Source organism: Schistocerca americana, chromosome 5 (genome assembly GCF_021461395.2).
Source record: "Schistocerca americana isolate TAMUIC-IGC-003095 chromosome 5, iqSchAmer2.1, whole genome shotgun sequence".
Classification (NCBI taxonomy): Eukaryota; Metazoa; Arthropoda; class Insecta; order Orthoptera; family Acrididae; genus Schistocerca; species Schistocerca americana.
The window spans coordinates 68,314,127-68,331,974 of NC_060123.1; the positions used below are offsets into that span (position 1 = coordinate 68,314,127).

The following is a 17,848-nucleotide window of genomic DNA, read 5'->3' on the forward strand; positions in this document are numbered from 1 at the left end:
ATTCTTCCGAAAAAATGACGTTTTGCCATTCGTGCACCAAGGTTCGTCGTTGAGTACACCATCGCAGGCACTCCTGTCTGTGATGCAGCGTCAAGGGTAACCGCAGCCATGGTCTCTGAGCTGATAGTCCATGCTGTTGCAAACGTCGTCGAACTGTTCGTGCAGATGGTTGTTGTCTTGCAAACGTCCCCATCTGTTGACTCAGGGATCGAGACGTGACTGCACGATCCTTTACAGCCATGCGGATAAGATGCCTGTCATCTTGACTGCTAGTGATACGAGGCCGTTGGGATCCAGCACGGCGTTCCGTATTACCCTCCTGAGCCCACCGATTCCATATTCTGCTAACAGCCACTGGATCTCAACCAATGCGAGCAGCAATGTCGCGATACGATAAACCGCAATCGCGATAGGCTACAATCCGTTCTTTATCAAAGTCGGAAACGTGATGGTACGCATTTCTCCTCCTTACACGAGGCATCACAACAACGTTCCATCAGGCAATGCCGGTCAACTGCTGTTTGTGTATGAGAAATCGGTTGGAAACTTTCCTCATGTCAGGTCGTTGTAGGTGTCGCCACCGGCGCCAACCTAGTGTGAATGCTCTGAAAAATTAATCATTTGCATATCGCAGCATCTTCTTCCTGTCGGTTAAATTTCAAGTCTGTAGCACGTCATCTTCGTGGTGTAGCAATTTTAATGGCCAGTAGTGTATTTTATGAAGCTAACAGTGTGGTATGTTGATTCACTGTGCCATATTGTATAAGGCAACATAGAGGTAAAATTTATAATTATTATAATTGTGTACGGATTATTTAGATACAAAGACACTAACATGATATGCTGATTCATTGTGTCGTATTGCATTTGGTTTGCAAAATGTGATCAGTTTGTGTTACAATGTACTTTTCTGAAGTAGATACTTACGTAAAAGCCTCCGTGCAACAAAATTAGGCAAGGATAATTGTAAAATAACTGTAATGCTGTAACTATAAAACATATGACGACATCAACTACAGGTAAACATGTTCGGAGCTGAATAAATATTCTAGTCTATTCGTTTGGAAAGAAAAACATAAACGAAACCTTAAAAGCTTCAGTTACGCAGCAGATGCTAACATAAACCCAAAGGCTATCATGTTTGTGTTGTAACGTCCCTCATGCATATATTTAATTTTCAGTATAGCGTTAGCTTGCAGTGCATTGCGACATATGTAACAAACTTTATCTTTCGGAGAGAACGTTACAGCTCAGGAGCACGTGAAGTTCAAGCAATGTAAACGGGCTTTCTGCAGGCTTACTTTGCGCTTCCTTTACGCAGGGCATTTTTGAACCTCCGCAGATCGGCACCTCCTTCTCTCCTGTAATGTAAGAAAAGTAAAAACGCTGTCAACCGTCCTTGGAAATAAGTCTAGAAACAACAAAACAACAGTTAATTAAATTTTTATCAAAGAACAATTATTCTAATTGAAGAGTGGAGATTTTGGAGGACATTTAGTTTCATTTGGCCCGAGGTGCCTACACCTTTGAGATTCCAACAAAAAGTAACGAATGAGGAGACGATTTATCAGTTTCGTTTAAAACACCTCTTGTTTATTAGTAGTAAAAATTTAAACATAAATTACGTACTTCTACATTATTATCTTGCAATTAACATTTAAGTTTTTAGTAGCGAGTTCATAGAACCACTTTAAGACTTCATCGAATAGCACGTGGGAAAAATAACCACGTAAATTTTTACATGTGATCTCTGATTTCTCTCGTTTTATCATCATGGTTATTTCTCTCAGTGAAAGGAGTGTGCAAAGTATTTTGAAATTCGGAGGAGAATGTTGATTATTGTAATTTGTAAAAAGATGTCGCTGCAACGAAATACGCCTTTCTTTTAATGACTGCCACTCCAAATCACTTCTGTAAAGATATAAACGAGTAACAATTTCGTGGTATCAATGTATATCTCAATGCAATACAGGCCTTCTTGCGGCAGATGAGGATGTTGTACCTGGCGGCTAGTGTGCCTACGAACACACGAAGTTTTTTTTTTTATCGTTATCTCAGTCTAGTGGCTGGTTTTGGAAGCACTTGAAGGGATGCAACTAGAGACCACCATAAGTAATGCCAGAATTTATTTTGTGCTGTTAGACATGAGATTGTGTTTTGTGTGGCGTTCTTAAATATTTCGATTTTTGTACATTTAAGTGCAATATATTAAAGCTACGAGGGGCATGCAATAAGTAATGCAACACATCTTTTTCTGAAAGCAGGTTGTTTTTATTCAGGAGTCTAATACACCATATTATTTCCCTCTCTTTTGGCTACAGAACCCCTATTTTTCAACACAATCTCCTCTCAGTGCAATAGCCTTATGCCAACTTACTGAGAGGGTCTGTGTGCCTGCGAGGTCGACGTCGTAGCCAACAGCTCGCTGCATCAATAACTTCCCCATCACTCATGTGCTGCATCCCATGGAGTGCATCCTTCACTAGGCCAAACATATGGAAGCTGGAAGGTGTGATATCCAGGCTGTAAGGTGGATGAGGAAGAACAGTTGAATGAAGTTTCGTGAGCACCTATTGGGTGCGCAGACTTCTGTGAGGCCTAATGTTGTCATGGAGAAGAAGACCGTTTGCACTTTGTGGGGCGGCTGATAGGAATTATCGTTATCAATTTTATGTTGTTTGGTTTGTAGAATGTAAAACCAGTTCCTATTATTTATGCTGTCTTTTGCCGTTCTCAACACTGGCTCTCTAACTACAATATTGGCAACCAGAAAGTGATTAGCAAAACGTGAAGCCTGTAATTAGAATTCCTAGTGCCCACTTCATCTGAGAATACACTTATAGTTACAGCTTATAGCTTGAGGAATTAGGAGATTGTCTGGGATTTATAATCAAAAACGGTCGTGAAAAAAAAAAAAAACTTTCTGTATTCTGAAAGTCACAGATGAAAACAAAAGAATCCACACAATCTAACTAACAGAGCAGTTCAGAGTCTAATGCGCTGATGCAACTATAAATGTCCAAATTAAATATTTAAATGAATGCTCGCCATAATTTGATGATAAGGTTCATCAAACGCCACGCTAAATAATGGTAGAATGTTTGTCCCGCGGCGGCACGTGAAAATACGACAATATGCAAACTGAAGATCGATAATTAAAGTCAACCCAGAATTAACACTTCACTCGAAAATGATTTCATGGTTACGCGTATCTCAAGTAACTTAATACGGCATCCGAGGCTGTTTGTAGCAATGATACCGACGCGACGCGACTCCCGACACAGATGGTGTGTTATTCAGCGTCTGGAGAGAACCGGGGCCTTGCTTCCTCGCGCAGTGTTCTTTTATATAAGGACGCAGTGCGGACGGCTAAGGGAACGCCTGATCAAATCGGCTCTCCCGACTAGCCGCTGGGCTAGTAATGCACCACATTAAGTTACCGAATAAATCATAGCTTCTTTTGCTGATGGCCGATGAAGCTCTTAATTTAAATGTGCATTCAGCACACAGGTAAGTAATCATAATAAAAGTTTGACGTGGCTAAGTTAAATATTTTGGGCGAGAGAATTAATTTAATTACACTGCACGCAGTAGACGAGCTCTGAACTTGCCTTTTTGAGATACGCTATCGCTATAGTTTTATAGTTATTTAAATGAAACTTCACACATCTTTATGATTATAGCGGATCTCCATTCTACTTAAATATAAACATCCTAGCCTTATTTATTAGCCTACTTAATCTACCTTGCTTCCTTAAGTTTTAAGACAAAAACCAGAAAATTTGGAATTTCAACTAAAATCTTAATTTTTGAGATCCAAAGTACTGTTTCTATTAAATTATTATTGAAAAGGAATCTAAGTATAAATTTTTAAATCTCTAGCTCTTTTCTGTTGCGCCAATGATTTTTACAGAAAAACGTCCAAATTTCGAAAATGGTTAAAGTTATTGAACTGGTATTCAACACATATTAATTTAGTATTACTCCTGACATGCTAGAAACATTTTAGGTTATTTATTTGATTTTTAAAGTATTGCGCAACATTTATGACGTCAGAGCTAGTTACAGCGGACTGGCTGGCACACAATGGAAAGACTGATGTGAATTTACTACGGTGTGAGTAGGCTGCTTCCCTACAACGTCCGTAGCAACAAACAAGCTGAAGTCGTTTCTTCAACTTCCTGTGGATAGCACAACACACTTCAAAGACGATTATTGCTCCATGAGGGAGGACATGAAACAAATAAACCGTTCAGTATCTTAGAAGACCATCACGAAAACATTACTGGCTGAGGGTGCAGCTTTGATCTACTTTTTCGAAGGAGAGCTAGAGTGATGCCACAACTCCACGATTTGCCGTTTTGTTTCTGGTTCGAAGTGATGAACCCATGTTTCGTTGCTTGAGACAATGTTGACGAAAATTGTCACGATCAACCTCGTAATGCATAAGCAATTCCCTGCAGATAGTCCTTCGTTTTCCTTTATCAGCTTCTGTTAGGTGGCGAGGAACCCAGCGGGGAACACACCTCTGAGTACTCGAACTGGTGGACGAATGTGTCAGCTCAAGCAACAGAGACATCCTGTTGTGCAGTGAGGTGTTTCATTGTGATCCATCGATCACCTCGAATGGAAGTGTCCGCCCTTTCCAGTATTGCTGGAGTCACAGCTACATGCGGCCGGTCGTAATGTGGGAGAACAGACAATATTGGACGATCTTGTTGCGATGATATCAGATGTCTTGCCCAACGATTTACTGCTTTCGTTCACTAGCGGTACTCTGTAGATGTTCATCAGGCGTCTATAAAAACCTGTTTGTAATAATAAGAACTGTGCACTGGAAGTATGAATTACAAAAAGCCTTCAGTCGCTACTTTTCGTGTTTTATTCCTATCATGAAAATATTTTATGTTAGGTTAATGGCTCTGAGCACTATGGGACTCAACATCTTAGGTCATAAGTCCCCTAGAACTTAGAACTACTTAAACCTAACTAACCTAAGGACATCACACACACCCATGCCCGAGGCAGGATTCGAACCTGCGACCGTAGCAGTCCCGCGGTATGTTAGGTTAGAAATTTCGTAAGTCAAAGGCGGAAAATGCCGGCCACTGTGGCCGAGCAGCTCTAGACGCTTCAGTCTGGAACCGCGCGACCGCTACGGTCGCAGGTTCGAATCCTGCCTTGGGCATGGATATGTGTGATGTCCTTAGGTTAATTAGGTTTAAGTAGTTCTAAGTTCTAGGACGCTGATGACCTCAGATGTTAAGTCCCCTAGTGCTCAGAGCCATTTGAACCATTTGAACCAAAGGCGGAAAATATGTGCGAAATAGTTGAAAAAATGAACAGTGTAGACTTATGATATAATCCAAGAGAAACGTTTTTAACTTTTTAGCATCGTCATACATTCTTTTCACCATCCTGTTCGTATATATCACTTCACTCAAGAAGCACATTGGCATACACATGTTTATAAACGCTTCACAGATGTTTTTGTACACGGTATGATCAAAGATGAATTTACTCATAGTGCCAGAGATCTAATTATTAAACAATTGACAAATGCATGGTATAACTTCACAATAGGTCTTTAAAATTACTGAAATAACTGTGGCTTGCTAAATCTGTTTGTTCATTTAACATAGATTCTGGTTTTTTGATTCTGTGGAGGTATATTTTAATTCATATTTCCAGTGTATTGAATACAGTCACGTCTGAAGCTGCAAGATATGGAAAAAATGAAAAATAAGGACTGTGTCATAAGTTAATTAGTTCCCAAAATTATTATGATTATGGAAAGATATAATTCAACGAACAAAATTAACTTTAACTACTCTTTTGAATGTTATTAAAAATGGATCTGAATAGCACTACAATGTGACAGTTTACAATCATGTAAAATCAATGAACGAGAAAGTTATTGTTGTTTCTAATAAAGTTTTTACGTTACTGTTAGAACAATGTAGTTCATGGTGTGTCTTAGATAGTGTTGCCTCACAATAGTTTCCACTTAGCTGTTGGCGAGTCATAGACGTCCGCATCGTTAATCCACTGTCACTGGGCCTATAATCCAATAATTGTTATTCCCTTGCTAAACTTATTGATCGTGGGCGCCGGCCGATGTGGCCGAACGGTTCTAGGCGCTTCAGTCTGCAACCGCGCGACTGCTATGGTCGCAGGTTCGAATCCTGCCTCGGGCATGGGTGTGTGTGATGTCCTTGGGTTAGTTAGGTTTAAGTAGTGCTAAGTTCTAGGGGACTGATGGCCTAAGATGTTAAGTCGGATAGTGCTCAGAGTCATTTGAACCATTTTTCCGTTCGTCCAGCACATCTAAGAAAGGCAACTTACTGTGCTTCTCCGTCTCCGCTGTAAATATAATATTTGGATGCATACCGTAGATATGGTCTGGCTTCACTGCCAAATTAAAAACGTATTGGGATTTCATCCGAATTTGATGCCTCTAGTTAACTGTGATCTTTTTATCCATTTACTATACTTTTGAAATGGAGGGCCTTCGACGACGATGGAACAGTCATCATACAAGTTCATGGTGGAAGGTTAGAAAAAAAAAAATGACGAAACTTGACAACAGTGTGGGCAGACTTAGCAAGTTCCTCTGAGAGTGTTTTTCGACACCTGCAGCTTTGTTATGGTATGCTGTGGGTTTATCAAAGGCTGAAACTCGATTTGTCGAAACCGGTGGAGAAGAGCATCGCACAAAAGTTGCACTTGTTGCATCTAAATCACTGTTGAGCGCAGGAGTTGGTGTCATCAGACTGTGCGATCAGCCAGTACTCACTGGGCATGTAGTAGGCGGAGCAGCCGCACTCACGGACCGTGTAGTTGACCAGGCACTCCGCCCGGCAGTTCTCCTCGCTGTAGTAACGGAAGAAGTAGAGGCTGCGCTCCCTCGTGAAGTAGCAGCGCCGGCGCTCCGGCGGGTAGTCCACCAGGCTCTCCGAGGTCATCATGACGGCCGGCCGCACGGTGACCACCAGGTCACGATCCACGGGCACGCGGAAGAACTGCGAGCTCATGTCGGGGAACGCCACTGGGTTGTGCAGCAGCATCTGTCCGGGAACAGCGGGCACAACCTGTTCTCACTGCGACATCTGCAGCGTCAAAAGGCATCGAGGAAAACTCTGTACCACAGGGCTCAATCTTGGGTTCTTAATTAACACCACAGTATTAACTTTACTCTCCATTATATTTATTTGGCATACTTGTCTCCAGTGTTAGAACCTCACCATTAGACCGTTCATGTCTAACCGATCAACCACTAATATTCTGACGAAAAAATGCCAACCCCAGGAAATAGTTAATGTAGAGTAATGAAATTTTGGGAATGTCTTTGTCTAGGTAACACATACAGGGCTATTACAAATGATTGAAGCGATTTCATAAATTCACTGTAGCTCGATTCATTGACATATGGTCACGACACACTACAGATACGTAGAAAAACTCATAAAGTTTTGTTCGACTGAAGCCGCACTTCAGGTTTCTGCCGCCAGAGCGCTCGAGAGCGCAGTGAGACAAAATGGCGACAGGAGCCGAGAAAGCGTATGTCGTGCTTGAAATGCACTCACATCAGTCAGTCATAACAGTGCAACGACACTTCAGGACGAAGTTCAACAAAGATTCACCAACTGCTGACTCCATTCGGCGATGGTATGCGCAGTTTAAAGCTTCTGGATGCCTCTGTAAGGGGAAATCAACGGGGTCGGCCTGCAGTGAGCGAAGAAACGGTTGAACGCGTGCGGGCAAGTTTCACGCTTAGCCCGCGGAAGTCGACGAATAAAGCAAGCAGGGAGCTAAACGTACCACAGCCGACGGTTTGGAAAATCTTACGGAAAAGGCTAAAGCATAAGCCTTACCGTTTACAATTGCTACAAGCCCTGACACCCGATGACAAAGTCAAACGCTTTGAATTCTCGGCGCGGTTGCAACAGCTCATGGGAGAGGATGCGTTCAGTGCGAAACTTGTTTTCAGTGATAAAGCAACATTTTTTCTTAATGGTGAAGTGAACAGACACAATGTGCGAATCTGGGCGGTAGAGAATTCGCAATTCACCAAAAGTTAACGTGTTTTGTGCAATCTCACGGTTTAAAGTTTACGGCCCCTCTTTCTTCTGCGAAAAAAACGTTACAGGACACGTGCATCTGGACATGCTGGAAAATTGGCTCATGCCACAACTGGAGACCGACAGCGCCGGCTTCATCTTTCAACAGGATGGTGCTCCACCGCACTTCCATCATGATGTTCGGCATTTCTTAAACAGGAGACTGGAAAACCGATGGATCGGTCGTGGTGGAGATCATGATCAGCAATTCATGCCATGACCTCCACGCTCTCCCGACTTAACCCCATGCGATTTCTTTCTGTGGGGTTATGTGAAACATTCAGTGTTTAAACCTCCTCTACCAAGAAACGTGCCAGAACTGCGAGCTCGCATCAATGATGCTTTCGAACTCATTGATGGGGACATGCTGCGCCGAGTGTGGGAGGAACTTGATTATCAGCTTGATGTCTGCCGAATCACTAAAGGGGCACATATCGAACATTTGTGAATACCTAAAAATTTTTTTTGAGTTTTTGTATGTGTGTGCAAAGCATTGTGAAAATATCTCAAATAATAAAGTTATTGTAGAGCTGTGAAATCGCTTCAATCATTTGTAATAACCCTGTATAAGTGGTTAACACTACAGTATCACAAGCCAATGGAACTGCGGTATAAGCCATTGAAAATGTGAAATGCTGCTACATTAAGCGTAACGGCCAGACTGTTGAATACAAGCATGAAAACACATGCATTGTGTTGTACAGTTGTAAGATGTTAGTTTGTGGGATGGAGTTCCATGCCTGTTCCACTTGGTCCATCAATACAGGAATGGTCAACACTGTTTGTGGATGACACTGGAATTGTCGTCCAATGATGTCCCATCTGTGCTCGATTAGAGACGCATCTGGTGATCGAACATGTGAAGGGAACATGTGGACACTCTGTAGAGCATTTCGGGTTACAACAGAGGTATGTGGGCGACTGCTATCCTGCTGGAAAACATCCCCTGGAATGTTGTTCATGAAAGGCAGCAGAACAGGTCGAATCACCTGACGTACCAATTTACTGTCAGTGTTTGTGGGATAACCACGAGAGAAACTTCCTGGCAGATTATAACTGTGTGCCGGACCGAGACTCGAACTCGGGACCTTTGCCTTTTGCGGGCAAGTGCTCTATCTGCCAGGAAGTTTCATATCAGCGCACACTCCGCTGCAGAGTGAAAATCTCATTCTGGAACCACCAGAGTGTTCCTGTTGTCACACGAAATCGCACCCCAGCCCACAACTCCAGGTATATGTCCAGTGTGTCTAGCACTCAGACAGGTTGGTTTCAGGCCCTCAACTAGCCTCCTTCTGACCAACACAAGGCCATGACTGGCATCAAGGCAGAACCAGCTTTCAACGGAAAACACGACGTCCATCCTACCCTTCAATGAGCTATCGCTTGAAACCACTAAACTCGCCAATGGCTGTGGTTCGGGGATCGGTGGATTGGACGCTGGAAGGCATCTAGCTCGGAGTGTGCTTAAAGTAACCCATTTGTAACAGTTCATTGTGTCAGTGTGGTGCCAACTGCTGCTCAGATTTCTACTACAGGTACAGTACGATTCACCGGACCCATACGCCAAACACAATGATCTCCCGCCTTGGAAGTATGACGTGGGCGTTCGGAGCCTGGTCTTCTTGTTACCTTACATTCTCGCGACAATCGCTGCCGATAATCATGTGCAGTGGCTACATCCCTGGCAAGTCTTTATACAATATCGCAGAAGGATCATCCAGCTTCTCGTAACCCTATTACACGACCTCGTTCAAACTTAGTGGGGTGTTGATAGTAGCTCCTTTGTCGCCTTAAAGGCATTCTTGATTAACATCAACACACGATAAAGGTAACTAACGCTCACTACCGTTACATCGTGCATTTAAAGCAAACCTGATTTTCATCATCATAGAGGCGCTGCTAGCGTCACTCTTTTGCCACTGGTGCGAAATTTGAATAGAATTTTTCAAATGTAGAATTTTTCAGATGTAGAAACACTCCTAACAACTATCGTTTATGTCTCACAACTCCTTCTTGATGTTGTGACTTTTTTCTGCCAGTGTATTTGAATTTTTCAAAGCGGAGGTCATAAAATAATCTTGATAAAATGTTTTCTTATCCTACTATAAAATTTTCACCTGTGTCCATCTGTGACGTCGCCCTACACATCCCTTACTTCACCACTGTGCCTCCTTTTCTTCGACAGTGTCTCTGCCCTTGTTCACCTATTACAAGTGAAAAGTACGTGTACAACAGCAACTACTCGGTGTGTGCCAGTATGATTTCTGTCAATAAAATTAAAGACAGAACAATTACGAACTACTCTAGAAGGGTATCCTTGGATATTAAGAACTTGTGCGGTAACGTGCCAAAGGATGTGGCGATTGCTATTATTAAGAAACAATCTCCTTAAACACAAAGAAGTCTCGAGGCAGGAGGCGACTGAGTTTATCGAATTGCTGCAGCTGGTCACGTATTCTAACTATTCTCGATTAAGAACCAAATTTAGATCCACAAGAATATGTCAGTAATTCGAGCAGAATGATCCCTAGCCCTCTTCTCTGTTGCATCTCCAAAGCATACCTCTTCCTCCATTTTCTCCTTCGCTTTATTCTCTCTTCAACTTCCCTCCCCTCCACTTTCCCTGTTTCGTATATACTACGTCGACGACCAGCACTTACTGTTTGTTTTATTTATTACTATTTCGTCTGCCTTATCCCATGAGGACGGGGATGGACTTTCACATGTACAAAAATGATACTGCTTGAGTCTATACAAAGTAATTGAAAAAGTGGAAACAGTTACATTTGTTTTAGGAGATTCTTTCAAGGTACTAAAAACAAAATGTTGATTTTTTCGTTTTGTTAATAAAACGAAGATGGAGATAGAGAGAATAACCGGAATTTAAGTGCTACACATGCACTGAAAAGAAGGTTGTATACATGGAAGAAACCTGGAGATACTAAAAGGTATCAGATAGATTATATAATGGTAAGACAGAGATTTAGGAACCAGGTTTTAAATTGTAAGACATTTCCAGGGGCAGATGTGGACTCTGACCACAATCTATTGGTTGTGACCTGTAGATTAAAACTGAAGAAACTGCGAAAAGGTGGGAATTTAAGGAGATGGGACCTGGATAAACTGAAAGAACCAGAGGTTGTACAGAATTTCAGGGAAAGCATAAGAGATCAATTGACAGGAATGGGGGAAAGAAATACAGTAGAAGAAAAATGGGTAGCTCTGAGGGATGAAGTAGTGAAGGCAGCAGAGGATCAAGTAGGTAAAAAGACGAGGGTTAGTAGAAATCCTTGGGTAACAGAAGAAATATTGATTTTAATTGATGATAGGAGAAAATATAAAAATGCAGTAAATGAAGCAGGCAAAAAGGAATACAAACGTCTCAAAAATGAGATCGACAGGAAGTGCAAAATGGCTAAGCAGGGATGGCTAGAGGACAAATGTAAGGATGTAGAGGCTTATCTCACTAGGGGTAAGATAGATACTGCCTACAGGAAAATTAAAGAGACCTTTGGAGATAAGGGAACGACTTGTGTGAATATCAAGAGCTCAGATGGAAACCCAGTTCTAAGCAAAGAAGGGAAAGCAGAAAGGTGGAAGGAGTATATAGTGGGTCTATACAAGGGCGATGTACTTGAGGACAATATTATGGAAATGGAAGAGGATGTAGATGAAGATGAAATGGGAGATACGATACTGCGTGAAGAGTTTGACAGAGCACTGAAGGACCTGAGTCGAAACAAGGCCCCCAGAATAGACAACATTCCATTGGAACTACTGACGGCCTTGGGAGAGCCAGTCCTGACAGAACTCTACCATCTGGTGAGCAAGATGTATGAAACGGGCGAAATACCCTCAGACTTCAAGAAGAATATAATAATTCCAATCCCAAAGAAAACAGGTGTTGACAGATGTGAAAATTACCGAACTATCAGTTTAATAAGTCACAGCTGCAAAATACTAACACGAATTCTTTACAGACGAATGGAAAAACTAGTAGAAGTCGACCTCGGGAAAGATCAGTTTGGATTCCGTAGAAACACTGGAACACGTGAGGCAATACTGCCCCTACGACATATCTTAGAAGAAAGATTAAGGAAAGGCAAACCTACGTTTCTAGCATTTGTAGACTTAGAGAAAGCTTTTGACAATGTTGAATGGAATACTCTCTTTCAAATTCTAAAGGTGGCAGGGGTAAAATACAGGGAGCGAAAGCCTATTTACAATTTGTTCAGAAACCAGATGGCAGTTATAAGAGTCGAAGGACATGAAAGGGAAGCAGTGGTTGTGAAGGGAGTAAGACAGGGTTGCAGCCTCTCCCCGATGTTGTTCAATCTGTATATTGAGCAAGCAGTAAAGGAAACAAAAGAAAAGTTCGGAGTAGGTATTAAAATCCATGGAGAAGAAATAAAAACTTTGAGGTTCGCTGATGACATTGTAATCTGTCAGAGACAGCAAAGGACTTGGAAGAGCAGTTGAATGGAATGGACAGTGTCTTGAAAGAAGGATATGAGATGAACGTCAACAAAAGCAAAACGAGGATAATGGAATGTAGTCGAATTAAGTCGAGTGATGCTGAGGGAATTAGATTAGGAAATGAGACACTTAAAGTAGTAAAGGAGTTTTGCTATTTGGGGAGCAAAATAACTGATGATGGTCGAAGTAGAGAGGTTATAAAATGTAGACTGGCAATGGGAAGGAAAGCGTTTCTGAAGAAGAGAAATTTGTTAACATCGAGTATAGGTTTAAGTGCCAGGAAGTCATTTCTGAAAGTATTTGTATGGAGTGTAGCCATGTATGGAAGTGAAACATGGACGATAAATAGTTTGGACAAGAAGAGAATAGAAGCTTTCGAAATGTGGTGCTACAGAAGAATGCTGAAGATTAGATGGGTAGATCACATAACTAATGAGGAAGTACTGAATAGGATTGGGGAGAAGAGAAGTTTGTGGCACAACTTGACTAGAAGAAGGGATCGGTTGGTGGGACATGTTCTGAGGCATCAAGGGATCACCAATTTAGTACTGGAGGGCAGGGTGGAGGGTAAAAATCGTAGAGGGAGACCAAGAGATGAATACACTAAGCAGATTCAGAAGGATGTAGGCTGCAGTAGGTGCTGGGAGATGAAGAAGCTTGCACAGGATAGAATAGCATGGAGAGCTACATCAAACCAGTTTCAGGACTGAAGACCACAACACCAACAACAACATGCACTGAAAAATGATTGACCTGAACTGAAAACCATAGAGTTAGGACAGGAGATGGTAGATGTTCTGTATGATCGTAAGGTGAGATCGGGAGGGATCGGGAGTGCACTGAAGAGGAACGTGGCAGAAAATAAGAGGAGGAGATCTGCGAAAGTCACTCGCGAAGGCGTCAGCACCGAAACAACACGAAGGTAGCTCCATAGGCTGAGAATTGCAGGGGGTGCTGGAATTCCAGTTTCATTCGTCAGTGATGCAGGTGCCCTTAACAGGAAAACTTGAAGTGACGCTGAAACCGCTGAATCTGAACTAAGGAACACTGAGAGAATGTTATTTGCGCAGGCTAGTCTTGTTTCACACTAACTTCTGGGCGAGTTTACGTCCCAAATGTAAAACATGGAGGGCGTTCGGTAATGATTTGGACAGCCGTATCGTGGTTTTCCATGGCTTCATGAGTACTCAGCAAGGTCGCAGGATAATGTGACCATTTTGGCTGAACAGGTCCCACCCATGGTACGACATTTACTTCCCAACGGTGACAAAACGTTTCAAAACGACAGAAAGCACACAGTTTGTATCGTCTGGGGCTGGTTTATGGGAGCTCGAGGATGAATTGCCGCATCTCAGCTTTACGTCTTTTTCGGCTCTCAGCGGTTGAAGTGGTATCAGTGAGCGTGCTGTCCGTGTGTAGAATGGGGAAGGTATGCGATCTATCTGAGTTTGACAGAGGGTAGACTGTGATGGCCTGGGGGCTCAGCACGAGCATTTCGGAAACTGTGCGACCTGTCGGGTGTTCGAGGAGTGCTGTGGTGTGTGTCTTCAGCACGTGGCGAAACCGAGGTGAAACCACATCCATGCGTCGTGGTGTTGGGCGATCACCCCTCATTATAGATGTCGGAGGTCGTAGGCTGGGCAGACTGGTAAAACAGGACAGGCGGCGAACTGTGGCGGAACTGACATCAGAATTAAATGCTGGGCAGGGTACAAGTGTGTCTGAATACACACTGCACCGAACACTCCTGACGATTGGCCCTCACTGCAGACGACCCACACATGTGCCGATCTTAACACCACGACATAGGCAACTGTGACTGAAATGGGCACGTGAACCATCGGACTGGACGTTTGGCCAGTGCCAGAGCATTGTATGGTCTAATGAATCCCGGTAACTTCTCATCATGCGGATGGGAGGGCGCAAGTCCTTCGTCTTCCAGGGGAACAGCACCTTGACATGTACTGTGAGATGCAGACAAGCTCTATTATGCTCTGGGGAACATTCACTTGGTCATCCGTGGGTCCAGCAGAGCTCGTGCAAGGCACCATGAGGGCCAAGGAGTATCGCATACTGGTTGCAGACTACGTACGCATCTTGCTGACGATCATGTTTTCCGACTGCAGTGGCATTTTTCAGCAAGATAATGCGCTATGTCACAAGGCCAGGAGCTCGATGTAGTGGTTCGAGGAATACAGTGGCAGTGTCCAATTGATTTGTTCCTCCCCTCCCTCCCCGCAACCCGATGGAACACACCTGTTGTGTGATTGAACGTGTCGTCAGTGATCATCGCGCCTCTCCCCGGAATTTAGGGTAATTAGGTGGTTTGTGAGTGCAGTTGTGATGCCGAATCCCTCCAGCGACGTACCAAGCCAACATTGCTTCCATCCCACGACGTGTCGCCGCTGTTATCCGGTCCAAAGGTGGGCACAACTTCTATTAGGTAGGTGGTCGTAGTGTTGTGTCTGATCAGTGCATGTGTTCTTATGGAAATAAAGTGATGGAAGTTAATAACTCGGTGTCGCGTATTTATGTATGCTATGGATCAAGTGCCTGGATAATCCTGACAAATACCAAAGGAGGTCCTCAGTCGTGGGCACAACACCCGCAATTGCCTCATGTGGTGTCAGTGTGGGCATCAATTAAGGAAATCCTACAGTCCTGAGGAGATGCAGCGATGTGTGAATTCTCGAGAATACCAAGTTCCTTCCGTCTTCCCATGGAAAAACAGTAGCAGCATCTGCAGCAGCGTCGACGTCACCCGACAACACGAGGTCGTCCGACGCTGGAATTCAGGTTACTGTACTAGAGTGGATTTGCCGGCGTATATTAATCTGTACGACAGAATCTAATCGTGGAATGAGATTTTCACTCTGCGGTGGAGTGTGCGCTGATATGAAACTTCTTGGCAGTTTAAAACTGTGTGCCGGACCGAGACTCGAACTCGGGACCTTTGCCTTTCTTCCAGGGGTGCTAGTTCCGCAAGGTCCGCAGGAGAGCTTCTGCGAAGTTTGGAAAGTAGGAGACGAGGTGCTGGTGGAAGTAAAGCTGTGAGAAGCGGGCATGAGTCGTGCTTGGGTAGCTCAGTTGGTAGAGCACTTGCCCGCGAAAGGCAAAAGTCCAGAGTTCGAGTCTCGGTCTGGCACACAGTTTTAATCTGCCGGGAAGTTTCATATTAGTGCACACTCCGATGAAGAGTGAAAATCTCATTCTGGAAACATCCCCCAGGCTGTGACTAAGCCATGTCTCCGCAATATCCTTTCTTCCAGGAGTGCTAGTTCTGCAAGGTTCGCAGGAGAGCTTCTGTGAAATTTTGAAAGTAGGAGACGAGGTACTGGTGGAAGTAAAGCTGTAAGGACGGGGCGTGAGTCGAGCTTGGGTAGCTCAGTTGGTAGAGCACTTGCCCGCGAAAGGCTAAGGTCCCGAATTCGAGTCTCGGTCCGGCACACAGTTTTAATCTGCCAAGAAGTTTCAGAATCTAATCCTAGTAACGCGGTCGATCACCAAACCGTCGTAAACGAATTGCGAAACGAAATTCAGTGGAAAAAACAGTGAGAAGTGAGCGCAGCCTTCAACATGAGTGATCAAATGCACTTGAAGTGCTGGTCCCATGAAGAATTTCTCATTATTCCCAACAATACCGGGTTTTAGTAGGAAAACAGAGGAAGAAGTACAAAAAATTCTTTCGAAAACTTGAAGGAGGTGCCTTGTTGGGTTCATGGACTGATTCGATAGATTATCAGTCGCTAAATTAAGAATTCAGGGAGCCGTACAAGGTTTCATTAGCGAGGAGCCCACTTGCGTGAAATCAGAAGATTAAAATGAATTCTAAGCGACAGTTGTTCAGAGATTCAAACGAAAAATTTCTCTCAGCTTCTACTGAGAACAACTTCATAGTCTGCGGATGCGACTAAACGAATTTACTGAGCAGTTTGCCGACAGAATTCGAAGCGTTAACGCTGAAATATACGAGTTGATAGAAGCCGAGAACAAGAACCGCATACAGGTGTTTGAAGCCGATCAGAGAGCCTTAGACACATTCATCCATGGGTTGTGCGGGGAGGAACTAAGGAAAGTAGTCCAACTAGCGCTATATAATAGCTTTCAGGAACAGTACAAGCAGCTGTTGGCTTTAAGGAAGCACTAAGACGGTCGAATGATATGCGAAAAGGAGAGAGTAGCTTATTCAACGCAAATGGTGAATGTTACTGATCTAAGAAGCCTGGTCACAAACGTAAAGACTGTAAGCAGAAATAAATTTGCTACAATTGTGGGGTATAGGGTCACGAATCGAGAGGTTGCTGCAATAGAAGAAAAGATAATGCGAGCAGCAGGCAACCTGGCAGATCGTTAAACGAGTACTGGGACGAACGTGCCACTACACCCTCTACTCCTTGCCCGAGGCAGGGATTCCTGTTAGTTTCACCGAAAATGAGGTCGAAAATGACTTTCTGATAGGTGCTATACATCGTGGCCGATAGATCAAGGCACTTATTAACACAGAAACATGTTCAAACACGCGTCCGGCCACCCTGAAAGACGTTTTCCGTGATTTCCCTAAGTCGCTTCATGCAAATGCCGGGATGGTTTCTTCGAGGCACGGGCGACTTCCTTCCCCATCCGATGGAACCGAGGACCTCGCTGTTGGTTCCCTCCCCCAAATCAACAAACTAACCAACACAGGAAGACTGACTCCACTAGTGTGGTGTTATATTGACAAAAAGGATAAGTTAAGATTGCAACAGTCAAAGGTGCATCGGTTAAACGGCGGGAAGTCACGTAAACACAGACAGGTTGACGCAAAATAATGTTTAGGCAAATAAAAATACATAGCGAGGGTGTAAGTAGTTTCAAACGACGAATCGTGCTACGACGGATCTGATTTTTTGTCCGCTAATGGGGCAGAGATATTTGTCACTTATAGAAGGATCCGACTCGGCTATAGAAACTACGACCTTCATTCTTCAAGTCGTACTCAATGGAACGCTGACATCGTGGGATCGATCGACACGACCGATGGATCAGTTCAAAACCTCCGAGCCGATGTACAAATTGATCAGCCTCAGAAAACACCACAGGGAGCAGGAGGAATAATTTACATGAAATGTTCCATTAAGTTTCGGGAGTGCAGCTGCAAGAAATCTCCTTCTAATATTTCGGCTGTATACCGTCCAGCCATCTTCAGACTGAGTCGCAAGACTGCCGCTCCAGCTGAAGATGGCTGGACGGTATACAGCCGAAATATTAGAAGA

The 17,848-nt window shown here is 43.5% G+C and overlaps 1 protein-coding gene across 1 annotated transcript in view; it reads right to left on the reverse strand.

Moving 5' to 3' along the window:
• LOC124616210 (pickpocket protein 28-like) overlaps positions 1-17,848 on the reverse strand; it is a 146,089-nt gene that overhangs the window by 23,984 nt on the left and 104,257 nt on the right. Inside the window, exons 7-8 of the mRNA XM_047144513.1 lie at positions 6,797-7,067; positions 1,302-1,361 (exon numbers count right to left, since the gene is read on the reverse strand). Coding sequence (XP_047000469.1) covers positions 1,302-1,361; positions 6,797-7,067 — 331 coding nt within the window. The remainder of the gene's footprint in view (positions 1-1,301; positions 1,362-6,796; positions 7,068-17,848) is intronic.